Source organism: Neoarius graeffei, chromosome 4, assembly GCF_027579695.1.
Source record: "Neoarius graeffei isolate fNeoGra1 chromosome 4, fNeoGra1.pri, whole genome shotgun sequence".
NCBI classification, from domain to species: domain Eukaryota; kingdom Metazoa; phylum Chordata; class Actinopteri; order Siluriformes; family Ariidae; genus Neoarius; species Neoarius graeffei.
The window spans coordinates 42,786,949-42,810,466 of record NC_083572.1 but is presented as its reverse complement, the minus strand read 5'-3'; the positions used below and the strand labels follow the sequence as shown (position 1 = coordinate 42,810,466).

General features: G+C 43.5%; 1 protein-coding gene across 4 annotated transcripts in view; it reads right to left on the bottom strand.

The window, feature by feature from the left end:
- Nucleotides 1–23,518, bottom strand: part of chl1b (cell adhesion molecule L1-like b) — a 163,879-nt gene that overhangs the window by 26,746 nt on the left and 113,615 nt on the right. For all 4 annotated transcript variants that reach the window (XM_060919263.1, XM_060919264.1, XM_060919265.1 and 1 more), the window contains exons 17-21: nucleotides 23,119–23,316; nucleotides 22,757–22,827; nucleotides 17,181–17,403; nucleotides 16,172–16,287; nucleotides 9,724–9,928 (exon numbers count right to left, since the gene is read on the bottom strand). In XM_060919263.1, the coding sequence (XP_060775246.1) occupies nucleotides 9,724–9,928; nucleotides 16,172–16,287; nucleotides 17,181–17,403; nucleotides 22,757–22,827; nucleotides 23,119–23,316 (813 nt within the window). The remainder of the gene's footprint in view (nucleotides 1–9,723; nucleotides 9,929–16,171; nucleotides 16,288–17,180; nucleotides 17,404–22,756; nucleotides 22,828–23,118; nucleotides 23,317–23,518) is intronic.

The window sequence follows — 23,518 nt, the reverse complement described above, 5'->3', positions numbered from 1 at the left end:
AGTGACCGCACCCTATATAAGGAGAGAGAGAGCAGAGGAGGGGAGCTCTCTCCCCAACCAGATGACTGATGTGTGTGTGTGTATGCGTGTGGCTGGGAGAGTGTGTGTTTGCAACTGAAAAGTGCAAATAAAAAGAGTTTTTGGAACTCAGTTCTGGCCTGCCGTACTTCTGTGCTCCACCCACCTGCTCTGATTTCTACAGTAGTGCCAAAACCCGGGACCCAAGCACAGAAGAGAACAGCCCCATGGAGTCCTCCCCCTTCGCAGACCTGATCCACGCCCTCACCATGGCCCAACAGAGCCAGCACCAAAAGCTGCTCGCCCTCCGAAAGAAGTAAGAACAACGGTTCGAGGCCCTGGTGCTGGCGCAACAGGAAGATCGTCAGGCGTTCCAGTACTTCCTCGCGTCGGCGGGGTCCACCATCTCCACCGCTGCGGGCCCACTCCACCTCACCCTAATGAAGATGGGCCCGCACGACGACCCCGAGGCCTTCCTCAGGCTATTTGAACAAGCAGCAGAGGCCTTGGGGTGGCCGGTGGAACAGCGTGTGGCGCGCCTCCTCCCCCTGCTAACGGGCGACACGCAGCTGGCCGCACTACAGCTCCCCACCGACAGCCGGCTGGTCTACGTGGACCTGCGCCGGGCCGTTCTCCAGCGTGTGGGGTGCACCCCAGAACAACATCGTCAGCGCTTCCACGCTCTGCGCCTAGAGGAGGTTGGCTGCCCATTCGTGTTTGGCCAGCAACTCCGGGACGCCTGCAGGCGGTGGCTGAGGGTTGACAACCGCGACACCGAGTGAGTCGTCGACCTGGTGGCACTGGAGCAGTTCATCGCGCAACTTCCCAAAGGAACGGCGGAGTGGGTCCAGTGCCATCGCCTGGTGTCGCTGGATCAGGCCATCGAGTTGGCGGAGGATCATTTGGCGGCTGTTCCCGCGGCAGGATCACAGATCCCCTCTTCGCTTCTCTCCTCTCTCTCTCTCTCCCCCTCCCCTTCTGTGTCTCGTCCTCGCCCCGTTCCCCCACCGCAGAGGCGGGGGCCGGCTCCCTCACAGCCGGTCCGCCGCACCCGCGGTGCCCTCCCGTTTCCCGCTTCCGTGTCTGTCTCCCCCCCCCTCAGGTGAGTGAGCCCCAGAGTACCGGTGCAGAGAGAGAGCCCGGGCCGGTTTGCTGGCGCTGCGGGGAGCTGGGGCACCTCCAGCATCAATGCTCTGCAAATGAGGTGGGCGCGGTGGTCCAGATCCCTGACGCACCAGGAGCCGCCCTCGATCGGGCCGGAGCATATCGCATACTGGTGAGTATCCAAGGGGATACGTTTCAGGCTTTGGTGGACTCTGGCTGTAATCAGACCTCAATCCACCAAAGCCTGGTGCAAGACGAGGCATTGGGGGGAGCACAATTGGTGAAGGTGTTGTGTGTGCATGGGGATGTTCACAGCTACCCTTTAGTGCTGGTCCACATTCTATTTCAAGGGGAAAAATTTAGTGTAAAGGCGGCGGTTAACCCTCGCCTTACCCACTCGATAATTTTGGGGACTGATTGGCTGGGATTTGGGGAGTTAATGAGTCATTTAGTAAAGAGTGGGTCCTGCCGTAGTTTAGCAGGGGAAGGTCCCAGTGTCGCATTGGCGGGAGCAGCTGTCACAGAACCGTCTACGTCATCTCCGCGTCAGAGTGAGGAGCCGCAGGCTCCTCCTCCCTCTCTCGGGGAATCCCTAGAGGATTTCCCATTAGAGCAGGTGTGAGATGAGACTCTGCAGTATGCGTTTGACCAAGTGAGAGTAATCGATGGTCAAACGCTCCAGCCAAACGCCACCCCATCCTTCCCCTATTTCTCTATTATGAAAGATAAATTGTACTGAGTGACGCAGGACACTCAGACTAAAGAGCAGATCATGCAGCTTTTGATTCCAAAGAGCCGCCGGGAATTAGAATTCCAGGCGGCTCACTTTAATCCCATGGCTGGACACTTGGGGCAGGATAAGACACTAGCCCGAATAATGGCCCGGTTCTATTGGCCAGGGATTTGCAGCGATGTCCGTAGGTGGTGTACGGCGTGCCATGAATGCCAGTTAGTAAATCCAGCGGCCATTCCAAAAGCGCCTTTGCACCCTCTACCATTAATCGAGACCCCGTTCGAAAGAATTGGGATGGATCTCGTCAGGCCACTAGATCGGTCAACATGAGGGTACCGCTTTATTTTAGTCCTGGTGGACTATGCAACGCGATACCCGGAAGCAGTGCCTCTGCACAATATCTCAGGACGCAGTATTGCGGAAGCGCTCTTCCACATCATCTCCCGAGTTGGAATCCCCAAAGAGATTCTGACTGACCAAGGCACCTCGTTTATGTCACACACACTGAGCAAATTGTATGGGTTATTGGGAATCAAGCCGATCCGCACCAGCGTTTATCACCCACAAACGGACGGTTTAGTCGAACGGTTTAATCACACCCTCAAAAACATAATTAAAAAATTTGTAAGCGAGGACGCACGTAATTGGGATAAATGGCTCGAACCCCTGCTTTTCGCAGTGCGAGAGGTCCCACAAGCCTCCACAGGGTTCTCCCCATTCGAATTATTATATGGGCGTAAGTCGCGTAGCATCCTAGATGTGCTGCCGGAAAATTGGGAGGAGGGACCTTCAACCAGCAAAAATACAATTCAATACGTTCTCAACATGTGCACAAAACTCCACACCCTCACGCACCTAACCCAGGAGAATTTGCAGCAGGCCCAAGAACGGCAAATCTGCCTGTACGACAGGGGCATGCGCCTTAGGGAGTTCGCACAGGGAGATAAAGTGCTCGTGCTGTTGTCCACGTCGAGCTCCAAATTGGTCGCCAAGTGGCAAGGACCCTTTGAGGTCACACAGCGAGTCGGGGACGTCGACTATGAGGTGAGGCGAATAGACAGGGGCGGGGCATTACAGATTTACCACCTCAATCTGTTAAAACTCTGGAATGAGGAGGTCCCTGTGGCGTTGGTGTCGCTGGTTCCAGAGAAGGTGGAGCTGGGGCTGGAGGTTCAAAAGGGAACATTGACTACCACTCCGGTCCTCTGTGGAGACCACCCCTCCTTGACCCAACTCTCGGAGGTTGCCCAGTTGCAAGCCGAATTTTCGGACGTGTTCTCGCCCCTGCCCGGCCACACCCGCCTCATAGAACACCACATTGAGACGGCCCTGGGGGTGGTAGTGCGCAGCCGTCCTTACAGGCTGCCCGAACACAAAAAAAAAGGTGGTTTAGGAAGAACTCGAGGCCATGCTTGACATGGGCATCGTCAAGGAGTCCCACAGTGACTGGAGCAGCCCAGTGGTCCTGGTTCCCAAGGCCGACAGGTCGGTCTGGTTCTGTGTGGACTATAGAAAAGTCAATGCGGTTTCTAAATTCGACGCATACCCAATGCCTCGTATTGACGAGTTGCTTGATCGACTAGGCACGGCTCGATTTTATTCAACACTGGATTTGACAAAGGGATATTGGCAGATCCCCTTGACTCCATTATCCCGAGAAAAAACGGCCTTTTCCACACTGTTTGGCTTACACCAGTTTGTCACACTTCCTTTTGGGCTGTTTGGGGCGCCCACTACGTTCCAGCGGCTGATGGATAGGGTCCTCCGCCCCCACGCCACCTATGCGGCCGCATACTTAGATGACATAATAAACTATAGACCCCTTTCACTGACGTCACCCAAAACCGGAAGTAAACAGACCCTGCGCCATTTTGGAAGACCAACAAACTCGTGATAAGGGGATAATAATGGCAGCGGTATATGAACCCACGAGAATAAAGTGGAGTGGCAAATGACTTAAACAAACAAATCTGAGCTGTTTTATTTATGATTTATTGGCCCAACAGTAGACTTGAAAGAAACCTGTGTGAGACTTGGCAAAAAACTGTGGATATAATGGATAAGTCTGTGCATGATCTGCGGACACTTTGAGGTAAGTAAACGCAAGAAATTCAGATTTAAAACATGCTAAAGTGGCCCCAAGTTGATAACTGTATGAGGAGCAAGCCTCCCAGACTTCTACAATTTAATAATAATAATAATTTAGGATGGTTTAGGGCTTGCTTGCTGCTGCCAGGTTGGTTGTTGAGTAGCCTGACTGTTTTTTTTTTTCCTTGCGTGTGGTATCATTGTTGACGCGAGGTTGTTTTTTGAACATGCCAATGCGGACATGATTTCCCCTGATGAGTTATGACTTCAGACGCGATGCGTGTGTGGAGGTGTGGAGTCCGCGTGATATGTGCGTAAGATAGGCTTCTCATGTGTTTGGAGATCCGCGCTCCGAGACAAGCGCAAGCACACACACCCCCAAGGGAAAAAAAGGGGCCCCCCGAAAATATCGGCATAGTTCGAACACTGAGTGTAGGCACTGGGTGTAAACAACAAATAGTTTACAATGTCTGGGTAGCAAACAGATGGCAGAATTGGTGTCCAGTCCCCCTTATGTTTCCATTCTCCCTTGCCCTGAGTCTTATCATATGGGTCAAACCCATCAATCACAGCCAGTTTCTCCACATACCGTGCCCTTTCTGCAACTGGTAATGTACTCACATAACCCGAATTATCATCCATCGTGTCACTTTACTCTCGCTTGTACTTTGTTTTATATTGTGAGTGCATGTACTTGGTCTTCCAATATGGCGCCTAACAAAATCTCGCGGCGCGGTGACGTCATGTGAAAGGGGTCTATAGTAATGACTGGCCGCAGCACCTTCAACATCTGAGGGCCGTCCTTAGGTCGCTGAGGCGAGCGGGTCTCACAGCCAACCCAAAGAAGTGTGCGATTGGGCAGGTGGAAGTACGGCATCTGGGCTTCCACTTGGGCAACGGGCAGGCGCGTCCCCAAATTAACAAGACAGCAGCGATTGCGGCCTGCCCGAGGTCCAAGACCAAAAAGGGGGTGAGACAGTTCCTGGGGCTGGCTGGCTACTATCATAGGTTTATACCTAATTATTCGGACGTCACCAGCCCGCTGACTGATCTCACTAAAAAGGGGGAACCAGGTCCGGTCCAGTGGACGGAGCAATGCAAGCGGGCTTTTTCTGAGGTAAAGGCTGCACTGTGTGGGGGGCCACTAGTACACTCCCCTGACTTTTCTCTCCCTTTTATATTGCAGACGGATGCGTCGGACAGAGGGCTGGGGGCTGTTTTGTCCCAGGAGGTGGAGGATCGCCCAGTGCTGTACATAAGCCAGAAGCTGTCAGTACGTGAGGGGCGCTACAGCACCATAGAGAAGGAGTGCCTGGCCATCAAGTGGGTGGTCCTTGCCCTCCGTTACTGCCTGCTGGGACGCCCTTTCACCCTCTGTTCAGACCACGCGCCCCTCCAGTGGCTCCACTGCATGAAGGATGCCAACGCGTGGATCACCCGTTGGTATCTGGCACTCCAATCCTTTAACTTCAAGGTGGTCCACAGGCCGGGGGCGCAGATGGTCGTGGCGGACTTCCTCTCCCGTCGGGGGGGAGTCGGCTGCGGGCCGGACGGCTGCCCAGCCTGAGTCGGGCGTTGGGGGTATGTGGCAGTGGGGGCGTGGTTAAGTGTCGGTCTGTGACAGGAGGGCAGAGTCAGGGAAGGTAAGTGGCAGAATCACTACACCTGATGTTAGTTAACCTGTGTTTGTGTGCCTTCCCCAGTGACCGTGCCCTATATAAGGAGAGAGAGAGTGCAGAGGAGGGGAGCTCTCTCCCCAACCAGATGACTGATGTGTGTGTGTGTATGCGTGTGGCTGGGAGAGTGTGTGTTTGCAACTGAAAAGTGCAAATAAAAAGAGTTTTTGGAACTCAGTTCTGGCCTGCCGTACTTCTGTGCTCCACCCACCCGCTCTGATTTCTACACCTTCATTATGCTTTCTTTTTTAATCTGAAAAGTAGTCTCTTATGTACAACCCTGATTCCAAAAAAGTTGGGACAAAGTACAAATTGTAAATGAAAACGGAATGCAATGATGTGGAAGTTTCAAAATTCCATATAGAACATAGATGACATCAAATGTTTAAACTGAGAAAATGTATCATTTAAAGAGAAAAATTAGGTGATTTTAAATTTCATGACAACAACACATCTCAAAAAAGTGGGGACAAGGCCATGTTTACCACTGTGAGACATCCCCTTTTCTCTTTACAACAGTCTGTAAACGTCTGGGGACTGAGGAGACAAGTTGCTCAAGTTTAGGGATAGGAATGTTAACCCATTCTTGTCTAATGTAGGATTCTAGTTGCTCAACTGTCTTAGGTCTTTTTTGTCGTATCTTCCGTTTTATGATGCGCCAAATGCTTTACTATGGGTGAAAGATCTGGACTGCAGGCTGGCCAGTTCAGTACCCGGACCCTTCTTCGACGCAGCCATGATGCTGTAATTGATGCAGGATGTGGTTTGGTATTGTCATGTTGGAAAATGCAAGGTCTTCCCTGAAAGAGACGTCGTCTGGATGGGAGCATATGTTGCTCTAGAACCTGGATATACCTTTCAGCATTGATGGTGTCTTTCCAGATGTGTAAGCTGCCCATGCCACACGCACTAATGCAACCCCATACCACCAGAGATGCAGGCTTCTTAACTGAGCGCTGATAACAACTTGGGTCGTCCTTCTCCTCTTTAATCCGAATGACACAGCGTCCCTGATTTCCATAAAGAACTTCAAATTTTGATTCGTCTGACCACAGAACAGTTTTCCACTTTGCCACAGTCCATTTTAAATGAGCCTTGACCCAGAGAAGACGTCTGCGCTTCTGGATCACGTTTAGATATGGCTTCTTCTTTGAACTATAGAGTTTTAGCTGGCAACAGTGGATGGCACGGTGAATTGTGTTCACAGATAATGTTCTCTGGAAATATTCCTGAGCCCATTTTGTGATTTCCAATACAGAAGCATGCCTGTATGTGATGCAGTGCTGTCTAAGGGCCCGAAGATCACGGGCACCCAGTATGGTTTTCCGGCCTTGACCCTTACGCACAGAGATTCTTCCAGATTCTCTGAACCTTTTGAAGATATTATGCACTGTAGATGATGATATGTTCAAACTCTTTACAATTTACACTGTCGAACTCCTTTCTGATATTGCTCCATTATTTGTCGGCGCAGAATTAGGGGGATTGGTGATCCTCTTCCCATCTTTACTTCTGAGAGCCGCTGCCACTCCAAGATGCTCTTTTTATACCCAGTCATGTTAATGACCTATTGCCAATTGACCTAATGAGTTGCAATTTGGTCCTCCAGCTGTTCCTTTTTTGTACCTTTAACTTTTCCAGCCTCTTATTGCCCCTGTCCCAACTTTTTTGAGATGTGTTGCTGTCATGAAATTTCAAATGAGCCAATATTTGGCATGAAATTTCAAAATGTCTCACTTTCGACATCTGATATGCTGTCTATGTTCTATTGTGAATACAATATCAGTTTTTGATATTTGTAAATTATTGCATTCCGTTTTATTTACAATTTGTACTTTGTCCCAACTTTTTTGGAATCGGAGTTGTAATATGCTGCTTAGATACAAACATTTTTTTTTTCTGTAACATTTAATTGTGTGCTGGAAAACGAACATTTGGAACTCTAAAATGTTTTTGTACTGACTCAATAATGTAGAAGTCATAAAATAGAAATCTATAACAAAGTTTGGATGAAAAAAGGGTGCTTAAGGCTTTTGCAGTGTGTGTGTATATATATATATATATATATATATATATATATATATATATATATATACACTATCCACATTTTCGCAAGCTCTGATTGGCTACACTACTACTAGGATATCAGCTCAAATACCGTGAGTAGAGAAAAACAAAATCCAGGAGCTCATCAAGTGAAATATATCACTTTATCAAGTATTTAAAAGAAACAGGAGTAGCTAAAAAAGAATATTGTTTTTTCCCCCCTAATGTCGCCTGTTCCACACTCCAGCCCAGTTGGTGGTACCAAACCGCCAGAAGAAGAAGAAAATGGCAGTGTGTTACTGAACCAACTGAGGATGAAATAAAAACTCTACTCGAAAACAAAACCCCCAAAAATACAAAAAAAGCAACAAAATACTGAATAAAAGTAAGAACGTAACTTTTTTGTTTTTCAAGAATTATTATTATCGCATTTTTCACAAATTGCTACTGTCATTTTGCCAGTTTGTTTATATTCTAAGATTTTGTTGGCTGTTTTGTATAAAGTTTTTATTTATCGAATTTGTAAAAAAATAAATAAATAAAATAAAAATGCTCTGTTTCTCAAAATCCAGTGAATGTGGATATAATAAAAGACACACACACACACACACACACACACACACACACACTATATATACTGTATATATGTGTGTGTGTGTGTGTGTGTGTGTGTGTGTGTGTGTGTGTGTATACAGTAGTGCTTGAAAGTTTGTGAACCCTTTAGAATTTTCTATATTTCTGCATAAATATGACCTAAAACATCATCAGATGTTCACACAAGTCCTAAAAGTAGATAAAGAGAACCCAGTTAAACAAATGAGACAAAAATATTATACTTGGTCATTTATTTATTGAGGAAAATGATCAAATATTACATATCGGTGAGTGGCGAACCTCTAGGATTAGCAGTTAATTTGAAGGTGAAATTAGAGTCAGGTGTTTTCAATCAGTGGGATGACAATCAGGTGTGAGTGGGCACCCTGTTTTATTTAAAGAACAGGGATCTATCAAAGGCTGATCTTCACAACACATGTTTGTGGAAGTGTACGGTATCATGGCATGAGCAAAGGAGATTTCTGAGGACCTCAGAAAAAGTGTTGTTGATGCTCATCAGGCTGGAAAAGGTTACAAAACCATCTCTAAAGAGTTTGGACTCCACCAATTCACAGTTAGACAGATTGAGTACAAATGGAGGAAATTCAAGACCATTGTTACCCTCCCCAGGAGTTGTCGACCAACAAAGATCACTCCTAGAGCAAGGCGTGTAATAGTCGGCACCGTTGTTGTTCAGTGTTCTCCTGATGGTGGACTCAGGAACATTAACATTACCCAATGTGAGAGAGGCCTTTAGTTGCTTAGAAGTTACCCTGGGGTCCTTTGTGACCTTGCTGACTATTGCACGCCTTGCTTTTGGAGTGATCTTTGTTGGTCGACCGCTCCTCGGGATGGTAACAATGGTCTTGAATTTCCTCCATTTGTATACAATCTGTCTGACTGTGGATTGGTGGAGTCCAAACTCTTTAGAGATGGTTTTGTAACCTTTTCCAGCCTGATGAGCAGCAACAACACTTTTTCTGAGGTCCTCAGAAATCTCCTTTGTTCGTGCCATAATACGCTTCCACAAACATGTGTTGTGAAGATCAGCCTTTGATAGATCCCTGTTCTTTAAATAAAACAGGGTGCCCACTCACACCTGATTGTCATCCCATTGATTGAAAACGCCTGAGTCTAATTTCACCTTCAAACTAACTGTGAATCCTAGAGGTTCACATACTTTTGCCACTCACAGATATGTAATATTGGATCATCTTCCTCAATAAATAAATGACCAAGTATACTATTTTTGTCTTGTTTGTTTAAGTGGGTTCTCTTTATCTACTTTTAGGACTTGTGTGAAAATCTGATGTTTTAGGTCATATTTATGCAGAAATATAGAAAATTCTAAAGGGTTCACAAACTTTCAAGCACCACTGTATGTGTGTGTGTGTATATATATATAAAAAGCAATTGTGATTTAGCTCACAAAACACAAATTATGCCCCTTTCATCGTCTACTACCTCCCTCTGGAGTTTTAAATGTGACCAGGTGGCTTTCTGGTCCATTGCCTCGTCTGTTGTAGACCATGACGATGAGACTGTATTCGGAGAACGGATGGAGCCCTGGGATTAGGGCATGATTTCTGTCCCCAGGAAACATAAGAGTTTGTTTATCACCATGTGTTTTCCTCGAGTTCAAGAGACTGCGCCGACGCCACCACTGCACCTGAAACACAAACTGTGTTGTTAGAAAGCTTTTCTCTTCACAGTTTCACTACACTGTGCTAATAACGCCACTGCTAAAACACTCAGTGATGCTGCTCCTGAATAGCAGTCTGTCACTGTTAATTAGACAATGTGACAAACATCAGCTTTTAAAACTGATCTCAGTGCATGTCTTTTTCAGCCCTAGACCATGTGTTCCCAAACTAGGGGTCACTTGATTTCAGAGGTGGGTTACATTACATTACATTTATTCCTTTACATGTACTTATTAAGTAATGTTTTCTAATGAACTGTACTTATTGGAGTAGTTTTAATGCATAATAATTTTCAATCTTACTCGAGTACATTTATGATTTTAAAAGTTTACTTGTATTCCGTTACATTAGACTACACACTTCTGGCTACTTTGACTTAATTTTATTTTTATTCACATGTTCACAACTTCTATGATGCCCACTGCTATGATACACAGAGTTTGAACTCACAAATAGACAAACATAAATAAAGACCAGGACTGTGTTAAGTTTTAAGAGAGTAAGCATTGTTGTGACTTTGGTACTGGTTTCAAATGATTTATGTTCAGAAAAAAAAATGGAAAGTACACTTTATTTTCATTCACTTTTGCTTTTCAGCAATTTTAGTTATTCAGCACAAAACACACACAGAGCTCTTGGTTGCTCATTTCTCTCTCTCTCTCTCTCTCTCTCTCTCTCGTCAATTTATGAAATCTGTTGGAAAATTATATTAATTTATGTAATTAGATAAACATTTATTATTTTTCATCATCATCTTCTTCCTTGTCCAGCACTGTTGCCAGGTCAGGGTCCATGTGGAGCCTATTGATCCACATATCATATTAATTGGATAATAGTTTTACACCAGATGCCATTCCTGCCACAACCCTCCCATTTCTGGGCTTGGGAAACAACCATTCACACCTATGGACAATTTAGGCTACATCCACACGACAACGGCAACGAGATGTTATTTAAAAATATATCGCGTCCAAATGGGCAACGATCAGTAAAATATCAGGTCCATATGGCAACGCAACGCTTGCTGAAAACGATGCAATACACATGCCACACCTCTAGGGGCGCTGTAAGACGGTCCCTTCGGAGACACCAGAACAATAGAAGAAGTAAGGACGCATGCGCATAAACTATTATGCGCGAGACTTCATATTAGCCACAAAGTCAGGAAAATCTGTTCGTAAAATTACATTACAATGACCAAATACAATGAAAAGTATTTTTCCAGTCTCACCTGTGAAAGGTAATCCCATGTGATCTCGTTTGGATGGCAAACCTGTTGGTACAGTTAAACGCAGCTAATCTTTATTCTCCGCTTTGACCTCTCCAATATGGCGGCGAGGATGACGTATGATTCTACGCGGAAGGCGGCGTCTTTAATGGTCCGGAATAAATGTTGATGGATTAATTTGCTCCTCTACGCCCTTTTTGAGGAATGTATTGTCGGACTTAAATCAACATCTGAAGAGGTGAGATCGCTCCTTTTTTTCCCTATTTTTGCTGGCGGGATTGACTCTGCCCTAAGGGAAGAGTCTCTCTCTCTCTCTCTCTCACTTTGCACCATTACACAATAAATATTCACAGTGAAAATATTTTGTAAGCGCGTTTCATGAACCAAGTTATAGGATTTGTTGACAACTCGCATCGAGTTCGTTACACTTCTACCCGGCGTGAAGCACATGTGGTTGTGACGTCATCGTAAACAAATCCGTTCTACTCATCCAGACGACTTCACAATGGCAACGTTGCCAGATCTTTCCACTCTGGAACCCGTTCTCAAAAAGACTGCGTTTTGGGCACCCAAAATGCCGGTGCCGTGTGGACGCCAGGCCTAAACGATAAGCAATTGTATCAGAGTCACCTGAATCTGTTGCCGTGTGGACAGGGCCTTAGAGTAGCCAGTTAACTTAACTGCATGTCTTTGGATTGCGGGGGAAGCCAGAGCACCCAGAAAAAACCCACGCAGACACGGGGAGAACATGCAAACCCCACACAGAAAGGCCCCCCTCGGCCACTGGGCTCAAACCCATAACCTACTTGCTGTGAGGTGACAGTGCTAACCACTACACCACCGTGCCACCCAAACATTTATTATTATTATTATTAGTAGTAGTAGTAGTAGTAGTAGTAGTTCTTCTAAAAGCACTTTCAATTTTTATTTTGGCCATAACTGATATTCTGATACATTTGAATGTAAAACATTATTGATGTAATGAATCATCATGTGAAGTTACTCACTACTTGAGTAGTCATTTTATGAGATTCTTTTTTACTCATATTCAAGTAATTATTTTGTTGACTACTATTCCTTCTACTTGAGTCATTATTATTATTATTATTATTATTATTTGTGTGTGTGTAACAGCACTTTTACTTGAGTACAGTTTTTGCTTACTCTACACACTTCTGCTTGATTTATGAATGAGGTTATTAGAGAAACCCCTCTTTTGCTTCATTCATTTATTTTACAAAGTAATATTAGAAATATCAATGACGGATTCTCTATGCTAATATTTTGAAGTATTAATGGAAGTCAGTTTCTAATAAGCCATTTTTAAATTCTTCGGGTGCATATTATTTTTGTCTTTTTTCCCACTATCCTAACATGCTGCAGCAGCATAGTTAAGCAATAAAAGTGGATAGAATTCATTGTCCAGCTACCGCCACTAAACAAACTATTACTGCATCTCATATTGCATACAGTTGTACTGGTATACTATTCTAGACAGCTACTGAATACTAATAGTAGCCAGTTTTCCTATTACAATAAGTGTTTGAATTTTAAAAACCTCTCTTGTAGCCATTAAACCTATGAACCCTCTGTAAACATAGGGATGCCGCTCATGACAACAATCCTGCCAGTGGAAAATTCTAAGAAAAAAAAACATAGCACATCAGTGTATTTAATGTTCCTGTGCATAGAATCACTAAATATTATACAGTTCAACTTGGAAACCTGATCGACAGGGATATTCATGTACATAAGGTGCAGAGCAAGTGTGTGAACAATGCTGCTAGTGTCGTGGCTACTTCTGCATGCACACACAAAATCATCCAAAATGTATAACCCAGCTTTATGTCATGCTGTGTCACACCATCACCGTGTGGATTTTCCATTTAACAAAAACACTTCCCACTTGATTGGTATGTCTGTGCAAGCAACATTCATTTGCTTTTTAGTCAGTTATACTACAAATACATTCATTACTGACATAATAAAGTGTTCAAATGTTACAGTTGTCCTATATTTTAAGTCTGTAATTTAAAAAAGAAATGTAGGGTGGTCGGTCAAGGCTTGGGGTTGCAGAAAGTTCATAATGTCCATTTGAGGTCAATTGCCAAAAAAAGTTTGGGAACCCCTGGCTTAGATGAAACTCATACCCTCAGTCTCCCCTCACTAGGTTGCATTGCCATGCATTGTTATGCTTGTACTATGTTTGTTTGTACAGTATGTGGATGTGTTGAGGGTTAGTAAATGTAGCTGCCACAATGTTGTTTGTTTGGTTGCTCCTCTGTGTCATCATGAGGGGTGTGTGTGTGTGTGTGTGTGTGTGTGTGTGTGTGTGTGTGTGTGTGTGTGTGTGTGTGTGTGTGTGTGTGTGTGCCATTAAGTGAAGGATACAGACTCTTAAAAATAAGACCTCTCTAATTCTGTGAGATTGGGAGGTGCTCGAGAACGGACACTTTGGGACAGAGCTGAAAAATTCTGAGCTGAAGCAACAGAATACTTTGCAGCTGCTAGCAAATAAGACCAATCATCAACTGTCCAGTTTTGGTGAACCTATGCCCACCGGTGCCTCAGATTCCAGTTCTTATTTGACAGGCGTGGAACCCAGTGTGGTCTTCTGATATTGTAGCCCATCCATCTTCTGCCTGTTTTGCATTCTAAGATCATTTTCTGTTGGCCATAATTGTAAAGAGTGGTCATTTGAGTTACCATAGTCTTTCAGTGAGCTCAAACCAGTCTCAACCTCTCTCATCAACAAGGTGTTCTGCTCACAGAACCTCTCCCTGGATGTTTTTTGTTCTTCTTATCGCATTCTATGCAAACTCTAGAAACTATTATGCATGTGAAAAATCTGAAATACTCAAACTATATTGAGTATAACCACATTACCACATGATTGGCTGATTTGATACTTGCATGAATGATGTGCAATTATCCAGTGGCCAGTGAGTGTATATGGGCATTACTGCAAGCATCTTTGATTTAATGAAACACACTATATATTTAACAGTTATTCCACAAAATCGAGTCATACATGAGCTGACAGCCGAGGTGCATCCATGTACGATCAGACTGAGTGGAATAACTGTTTTATTCTATCCACATTCACTGGATTTTGAGAAACAGCATTTTTTTTTTTTTTTTTGCAAATTTGATAAATAAAAACTTTCACAAAATTTCTGACAAAATCATTTCTGCTTTGAATGTAAACAAACCGGCAAAATGACATTAACAATTTGTGAAAATGCTACAATAATAATTATTGAAAATTTTTAAAAAGATATGTTCTTAGTAGTGCTGTCAAGCGATTAAAATATTTAATCGCGATTAATGTCGCGACTGTCATAGTTAACTCACGATTAATCGCAATTTAATCGCACATTTTTGTCACATAAAAAACCATTGTTGTCTGTGTCTATGTGTCAGCCCTGTGATGACCTGGCGACTTGTCCAGGGTGTACCCCGCCTTTCGCCCGTAGTCAGCTGGGATAGGCTCCAGCTTGCCTGCGACCCTGTAGAAGGATAAAGCGGCTAGAGATAATGTGATGTGATGTGTGTGATGTGAAAAAACCATTGTAATTCTCTTATCAGCATAAAAAAGTGAATGGGCTTGCTTTGTACCAATGTTTTTTTTTTTTTTATTGCAAAGCATAACATGTCTTGACACAGCCACTGCAAAGTGAAACCTAAGTCGAGCACCGGCGCGGGGCTAGCAAGAGAACCATGAGTGAAGTGATCTACTGCTTGAGTTAGTCTACAACTCTAATCAGAGAGATAGGTTACACAGTGACGGTAGGCTTGACATGCTTGATTATAATATAAAGTACACTATTATATTAACTTTAAGTTGTTCGTTAATAAATATTGCATTGAATCTGATCTTTACTGTTTCAGCTCACTTAACACATTTTGTACTTTTACACTTTCTGCCTGTTGATGCGTCGCGCTGTCCAATCAGAGGCGGTCAAATTTGCATATTACAGGAAGGATTTCTGGGATAGCATTGAGTTTACAGTTCAGAGGGATCTGGCTTCTTTATACGCTGTCTTCTTAAAACTGAATAAATATTTAAAAAGAGCCAAATGAGCCAGTCTTTTGAACGGCTCTTTTCAAAGAACGGATCACAAAGATGCGGATCCCATCAAAGAGCCATAAATCCCATCTCTACTAGTGCGCCCTGCCCGCGCTGGTTCTTTGGGGGAGGAGGGCAGAGGACTCTGGCTGTGCGGTGCGTGGCATTACAGTCTAGCTGCTATCGTTTTTCTAAGCAAAGTCTCTGTTCCAAGTTCCTGGCAGTTTCAAAAGCTTATGAAAAACCTACATCATGTCACAGAGCGTTAATCTCGCGATAAAAAAATTATCGCCGTTAAAATTGAGTCAAGTTAACGCGTTAATAACGCAACATTTTTGACAGCACTAGTTCTTAGCATTAAATACTTTTATTCCATATTTTGTTGCTTTTTTGCATTTTGGGGGGATTCATTTTTGAGTAGAGTTTTTATTTTGTCCTCAGTTGGTTCAGCAAAATGCTCTGCCATTTTATTTTTCTCTACTCATGGTATATGAGCTGATATCCTAGTAGTAGAGTAGCCAATCCGAGCACGTGATTGCTCATATCCAGTGAATGTGGATAGAATAAAATAAAATATTCATCATTCATCTTCAAAAAGTTTTATTAAAATGTATATTTATGGCCTGTCATAAGAGACCTACACGAACTCTGAAAATGTACCTTCATACTGCACTGAGTCAAACACTCCCTCAGCACAATATGAAGGATAAACACATGAGAAATAAAGATAAAAATAAACTACAAGGCTATTTATGTGAGTATTATGTTGAGCCTGTAGCTGATACTGTATCACTAGAGAAGGTTTTTGAAGGGTCAGTTGTCATGGTACAAGATGCAACCAAGGGTCACACAAGGTACAGTGGGCCTTTAAGTGAGGACCAAAAATCAGAAAGGGCATGGGTGAGGGATTACCTTATAGCCTCCCAGATGTCCGTGCAATTTGTCCTTGTGAACACGGTTCCAGCTGACCTTCACCACTGTGTTGTTCATCACCTCTACTGCTATGTTCTCTGGTGCTGCTGATGGGACTGCGCACACACACACACCAAATAATAATAAAAGCCTTATATAAGTATCCAGAGCTACATTAGCTCCTTCAGTGTCAGGATAATGACTGGAAAAGCTCCGGCTGCAGTCATACTATACAGACGGTCACAAAAGTGTGGTGTAATTTCCAAAATGGGATAGGTAGCAGTGCCATTAATAGATATTTGTATGGAGTCATGAATCATTTTTTTCCCACCAGGTATAAACACACTCCATTTTCCAAATACTGAAAATGGGTTTCTCTATATAGTAAAATGCTATTTGCTATTTAAAGCCAACGGTGTCCATTTCACTACTTTAACATGGCCTATTGTTGCTAATAAGAGGAGTTTCAATGCAACGACAAAAATTTAGCCAACACACACTGAGGGAGACAGTGAGAACAAGGCAGATAGAGATAAGGGAAACAAACAGAGAGACAATGCAAATGTAAACAACACCTCAGCTGAGATACCTTCAGGAAGTTAACTTTGAAAGAAAGCTGAAAGCAAGATGAATACATTGAGCTGAAAATGCAAGTAGCTCACAGCAACTACTGCATTTCATTTGACAGTCTGTTGATGGCTACAAAGTCTTAACATCCACAATAAGGCCAAGCAGGCAAATAATTATGTAAAGTGAAGACTGTTTTTCATCAGAAGGTTACTCTTCTCTAGGCTTGTTGATATTCCTCTGACACACTTTGGAAGGGGTGGGGATACTGTTGACAAAGTATTTTATGTTACAAAAAGAAAAGAGATAGAGATACACACTCTTTCACAAGCTTTTCCTTTTTTGTAAAACACACAAAATGTAATTACAGGCAAAAATGTTAACAGCTTATTTGAGTTCATGCCCATGTAAATAAATTAAAAAAAAAGTGTCATGTACTTACAGTCTTCTCCTGAATAGGCAACTATGGTTTCAGGTTCAGGAGCCCAGCCAGCATGGTTCTTGGCTTGAATCTTCACTTCGTAAGGGACAAATGTTGGTGTGTTCTTCACCACGAATGAGTGCCTCTTTACCATGTGCTCTTGCCACTCCTCTTCCATATCCTTTTGCCGGTAGCTCACTTTGTACTCCAAACCAGGCCCATTGTGTTCAAGAGGGGACAAGGGCTAGAAAATTATAGAAAAAGCTGTGAGTTATTATTGTTTTCATTATGCCAACCAGTTTTAAGTCATTTCCAGATTAAGCAATTAATCTTGCTACAAGATCTGTCAATGGGAGCAGATGACAAATCAAATTCCACAGAAGTGATGCCTGGCAAACCTGGCAAATAAAATTATATATATGCTTCTGATTTTTTTTTCCTTTTTATGTTCATGGTTGTGGGCAGCATGGTGGTGTAGTGGTTAGCGCTGTCGCCTCACAGCAAGAAGGTCCGGGTTCGAGCCCCATGGCTGACGAGGGCCTTTCTGTGCGGAGTTTGCACGTTCTCCCCGTGTCCGCGTGGGTTTCCTCCCGGTGCTCCGGTTTCCCCCACAGTCCAAAGACATGCAGGTTAGGTTAACTGGTGACTCTAAATTGACCGTAGGTGTAATTGTGAGTGTGAATGGTTGTCAGTGACTACGTTTACATGCACATCCAAATCGAGCTGCTGTCGGTAATCGAGCTGAAGGTCCCAGCAGGGTGCCAGAGAAATCCAATCGTACATGCACACAACGAAATCGAGCTATTGTGTGATGTACATTGTGCACCCGAGCCACAGGTGGCGCTACACGCCCCATCGTGTTGGTACACTTCCGGTTGTCGTCATGAAGAAGAGCTATTCAAGAGTATAAACAAAGTTATCAGCAGTGTTGCCAGATACTGCTGACGTTTTCCAGCCCAAAACATGTTTAAATCTGCCAAAATGCACTTAAAACCGCCCATTCTGGCAACACTGGCAGTTCTGTGTTCACAAGTTCCGTGCTCAAGCTGTTAGGCTTGCTCTAACAGACTGTATGGCTACAAACTGTCCTGTGCAGACCACTGTTTTGTAAGACAACTTATTTTGCACAATTGTATATTTTTCTAAAGTCCATTTTTTGCTTACAAAATTTTTTTTTTTTTTTGCTTACAAAAAATATTTTTCTAAAGTCCATTTTTTGCTTACAATTTAACTTATGTCTTAATAGACACACAAAAAGTTCAATTGTTTTGTTTTTATTGACATTCTTCAGATGTTGGACATCTATACACACACACACACACACACACACACAAATACAGTGACTTGTTTATGTACACAATTCACAGCTATGCAACAGCTGTACAGATGTATTTGGTGATACAGTAAGTGAGCTAAATTTTAACAGTGCAAACAATGCCACAAAAAGAAAAGATTCATGCCGTTGTCATGCCGACCGAGGCTGTTGTGTTTCCCGCTTGTGGTCTCGTCACTCGTCACTTCCGGCAGGGGCAGTGCTGAAGTAAGTAGCTCGAATATGTAGCTCAATAGGGTATACATGCACTAAGTAGCTCGGCAGAAATCGCATAATCTAGGTCGTGTAGCTCGAGTCCGAGAAATCAAGTTCGGTTCAATTTCAGCCGAATTAAGGTGTATTGAGGTATTTCACTCACGTGACCAAGTCATGTGATGCTGCCATTTTGGACGGCACGGCTCGAATCAGTTTGAATGCGAGGAAGGCGACAAACGAAAAACATAAAAGAAAAAGGAGCGAGATGCGGAAAACACCTTCACTATCCAGCGACGTAGGGCATTTACAGGGCGAGCAGAGGGAGAGGTATTTGCAAAAATTGAGGTTAGCAGGCTTAGAGAACGACGTTTACCTGCTTCCACCAGGATTGTTCACTGACGTACGGAAGTACACGAAGCCCTCGTCTTTACCTGACTTCGGCCCACATGATCTGTATACCGATGTCGTTAAAAACCCATCGCCATACACAGGTATTGATCTGAAAGCGTATACGAGTTTGGATGCCTACAAATATTTTGTGTCAGGCTGGGTAACTTGCCTACATCAGCGGGTCGTCCCTGGAGCCGGTGGTCGCCATCTTATTACAGCTAAGGTTTGTTCACATTTTCATTTACTTTCGGTCCTCAGGATAAACAAAATGTTATTAAATGGCATTGAAATAACTTCTTAGTCTGTTGAGACATGGCCCGTTATAAATTTGCTGTTACCAGGCAATGACCAAGAACTGTATTATTAGGGTCGGTGTAGTTGTAGCAGTGTATTAGCAACTAGCTGTTAGCACTAGCTAATGTCAACAACATCGTAGCTAGTATGTTACTGTAGCAATGTTTACGTTCAGTCATTTGGATGACTGTTAAAACCTTTCAGTCTCAAGTTTTTCCTTTACTGGATTTACTAGTTTACTGAGCTAGCGCGCTCGGCCGAGCCGGGAGCCATCGCGCGCTCTCCGGCCGAGCCGGGAGCCATCGCGCGCTCTCCGGCCGAGCCGGTAGCCATCGCGCGCTCTCCTGCCGAGCCGGGAGCCATCGCGCGCTCTCCTGCCGAGCCGGGAGCCATCGCGCGCTCTCCGGCCGAGCCGGGAGCCATCGCGCGCTCTCCGGCCGAGCCGGGAGCCATCGCGCGCTCGGCGGCCGAGCCGGGAGCCATCGCGCGCTCGGCGGCCGAGCCGAGAGCCATCGCGCGCTCGGCGGCCGAGCCGGGAGCCATCGCGCGCTCGCTCAGTAAACTAGTAAATCCAGTAAAGGAAAAACTTGAGACTGAAAGGTTTTAACAGTCATCCAAATGACTGAACGTAAATATTGCTACAGTAACATACTAGCTACTGTTGTTGACATTAGCTAGCTTGCCGTCCAAAATGGTGGACACCGGGGCGTCACGTGACCCTGTGACGTCAGGTGAAATACCTCAATACATGGCATTTTGAACTTCGATTTCAGTCGAGCAACAGCAGAAATTCGATTTTCTCTATGTGCATGTAAACGCACTGTGTGTCTATGTGTCAGCCCTGTGATGACCTGGCGACTTGTCCAGGGTGTATCCCGCCTTTCGCCTGTAGTCAGCTGGGATAGGCTCCAGCTTGCCTGTGACCCTGTAGAACAGGATAAAGCGGCTCGAGATAATGAGATGAGATGTTCATGGTTCTCAAAGTAGGGTCTGTAACATTGACAGGGGTCCACAATTTTGGTTTGTGGAGACTGCTATCAAGTGATCTCTGTGGTGGATTTCACTATCAACTTCTATCAATTACAACTATGAGATTATTATTATTATTATTATTATTATTATTATTATAAGCCTGATTGATTGGTTATTTGAATCAAAACCTCAATAATTCAAAACTGCTGGGGGGAAAAAATGTGGAACATAATGTGATAGTGATACAAATAAGTGCTTTGATTTTTTTTATGCAATCTAAATTAATACCGGGCGGCACGGTGGTGTAGTGGTTAGCGCTGTCGCCTCACAGCAAGAAGGTCCGGGTTCGAGCCCTGTGGCCAGTGAGGGCCTTTCTGTGCGGAGTTTGCATGTTCTCCCCGTGTCCGCGTGGGTTTCCTCCGGGTGTTTCGGTTTCCCCCACAGTCCAAAGACATGCAGGTTAGGTTAACTGGTGATTCTAAATTGACCGTAGGTGTGAATGTGAGTGTGAATGGTTGTCTGTGTCTATGTGTCAGCCCTGTGATGACCTGGCGACTTGTCCAGGGTGTACCCCGCCTTTCGCCTGTAGTCAGCTGGGATAGGCTCCAGCTTGCCTGCGACCCTGTAGAACAGGATAAAGCGGCTAGAGATAATGAGATGAGATGAGAAATTAATACCTTTATTAATTGGAGTTTTAATGTATGGAAAATTTAGCTGAACTGCAAGTTGTGAAAAAAATTTTTTAATCATTGTTTTGTGATTTTGCCTTGATATTTAGAAAAAGAAAAAGAAGAACTTTATTCATCACATGCACACTTGTGAAATTCCTCTCTGCATTGAACCTATCTGAAGCAGTGAAAACACACATGCGCACACACACATAAGCAATGAGCACACACATACCCAGAGCAGTGGGCAGCCATCCTAACAGTACCCGGGGAGCAGTTGGGGGGGTAGGTGCCTCATTCAAGGGCACCTCAGCCTAAGGCTGCCCCACTATTTCAAGATATTATGTCGGTATTTTGTCATAATGTGTCCTTATTTCAAGATTTCATGTTATTTTGACTTACTAACTCATTATATCAATAAGACTACTGAATATTAACTTATGATTATTAATCTGTATGCTGTTTCCCAGGTAGTAAGAGATATTACTTAGTAGAATTCACCTGACACAAACTAATGATTTTTAATTCACTTAAATGAACTCATATGGTCAAAGTTTGAAATCCTAAAACTTGATGTTCGGTAATTTAGTACATTGGCATAATTCTATAATGGTCATAGTGGTCAATTTAACTGCTTGAATCTGATGTACTTATTTTTGCAATACCACAGAATAAATATCAAAATAAAAATGAATTAAAAATTAGGCTGGAAAAAAATGTCAGAATAAATGTAAATTCAAGTAATAAATAAAAATGTAAGTTTTAATTATCATAGCATCTGTAGTAAGAGTTATTATCAGAAAAAAATAAGCTGCAAAGAAACTGTGTAAACATTATATGTTTGTTCAGGCTAATCATTTATCTGCTTGTTCTTGTGTAAGCTTCAACTAGCAGAAAAGGTACACAAACAGCAACAATCAATAGGTTAGAAACCTTTGAAGACAAGTTTGTAAAAGGGAGCATCTAGAGGAATCTCACTGGGTGTTAATGAAAGAAAAAATACAGACTGAGCACAAATAATTGTTATGAAGGTCACTAAGTTCGTTCCTTCCTCTATAAAGGCCCAAGGGCACATGAAACCAGTGATATTACTGATATCTCCCAGAAAAACTGGGCTATAAAGGAAATAAGATGTTCTAATGCTGTAACAAGTTCACTGCTATAGACCCACAGTCTAGCTTTTAAACGAATTTTAGACATAAAATAACTTTGCTGTTGGATTTTTGTTAAAATGTGAAGGGAATCTCTGACACCCCTAACAATGGTGTGGCAGCAGAAGACTGAATGAGACAGCATTAGCTATAAAAGCATGCTATTAATAAGAAGAAATGCACATAATTCCAAGAAGCACAGCTCTACTGCCATAGCCAGGAAACGATATAATAACCCAGTCAATGGGAGAGAATCACCTTTTCAAATAAAAAAAATAGAATATATTACTCAATCCTGCCAAGTCTTTTCACTTTTTAATGAAAGACTCCAGCTGCCTACTTGGATGAGAATACTATATATTTTGATCTATTACACAAGAGCCTTTGTTCGCTACTGTAATATGAAAGTGATAATATTTTTCTATGCAAACTTTTTTCCCCCAGGGGGAGACTCAAATGGATAATATGAGAAAAAAAAAGAGATAACATTTGTTTGTTCTCTCCTTCTACTCTGAGAGAACAGGACTGTGCTTCAGCACTTTGAAATTTAGTCTCTCTTGAACGAATTTCATATAAGAACACATGGCCTCCTACCTTCCAGTTGATATTCATTTCGTGTGGCAAATGAGCTTCTATTTTGATGTTTTCAGGGTTCCTGTCAGGTGCTTTTGAGAGAGCAGAAATATGGATTTCATTGGCAGTGACACTTGTAGTGCAGAAGAGAGGGAAAGAGGAAAAGAGGGAAAAACAGTGAGAGAAGGAGCTGAAATTCATGTAGAAGGGAGCAGGGGTTTAACAAATAAAGGAAATCAATTACCTCACTGGCCTGAATATTTGAAAGTTCCATGCATTTGAAAGCAATGTGTTTGAATGGTGAGAGCAATGCATTGGGCCTTTTGGCCTGTAGAAGAATTAATTATTGATAAAACAGAGAGAAAGCGGGAGCTAATGCAGACCTGAGGCTGAGGTTTTGTATCTGTCACTGGCTCTACTGGGTCGTCCTTTTCCCACCTCATTCACTGCTGAGATGCGGAAGCTGTAGTCTACGTGCCCATGGAGCTTGAGCAGAGCCGAGTGGTGATTTCCAGGCACTCGCATCAGCTCCTTCCACCTGCCTGGCTCCCACTGGCTCTCCTCATATTCAATGATGAACTCTGGATTGTAAAGTAGAAATGGATGACCAATCGGAGGTTCATCAAAATGCTGATAAGAGCAAGAGAAATTAAATAATATTGCAGGTTGTGCAAAAGAATTAAGAATTTCTGTAGGAACATTATATCAAAGAAAATGTAATACACTGACATTTGTTACATTGTTAGTATTAACTGTCATACAAGTGATTTTAAATAAAGTAAC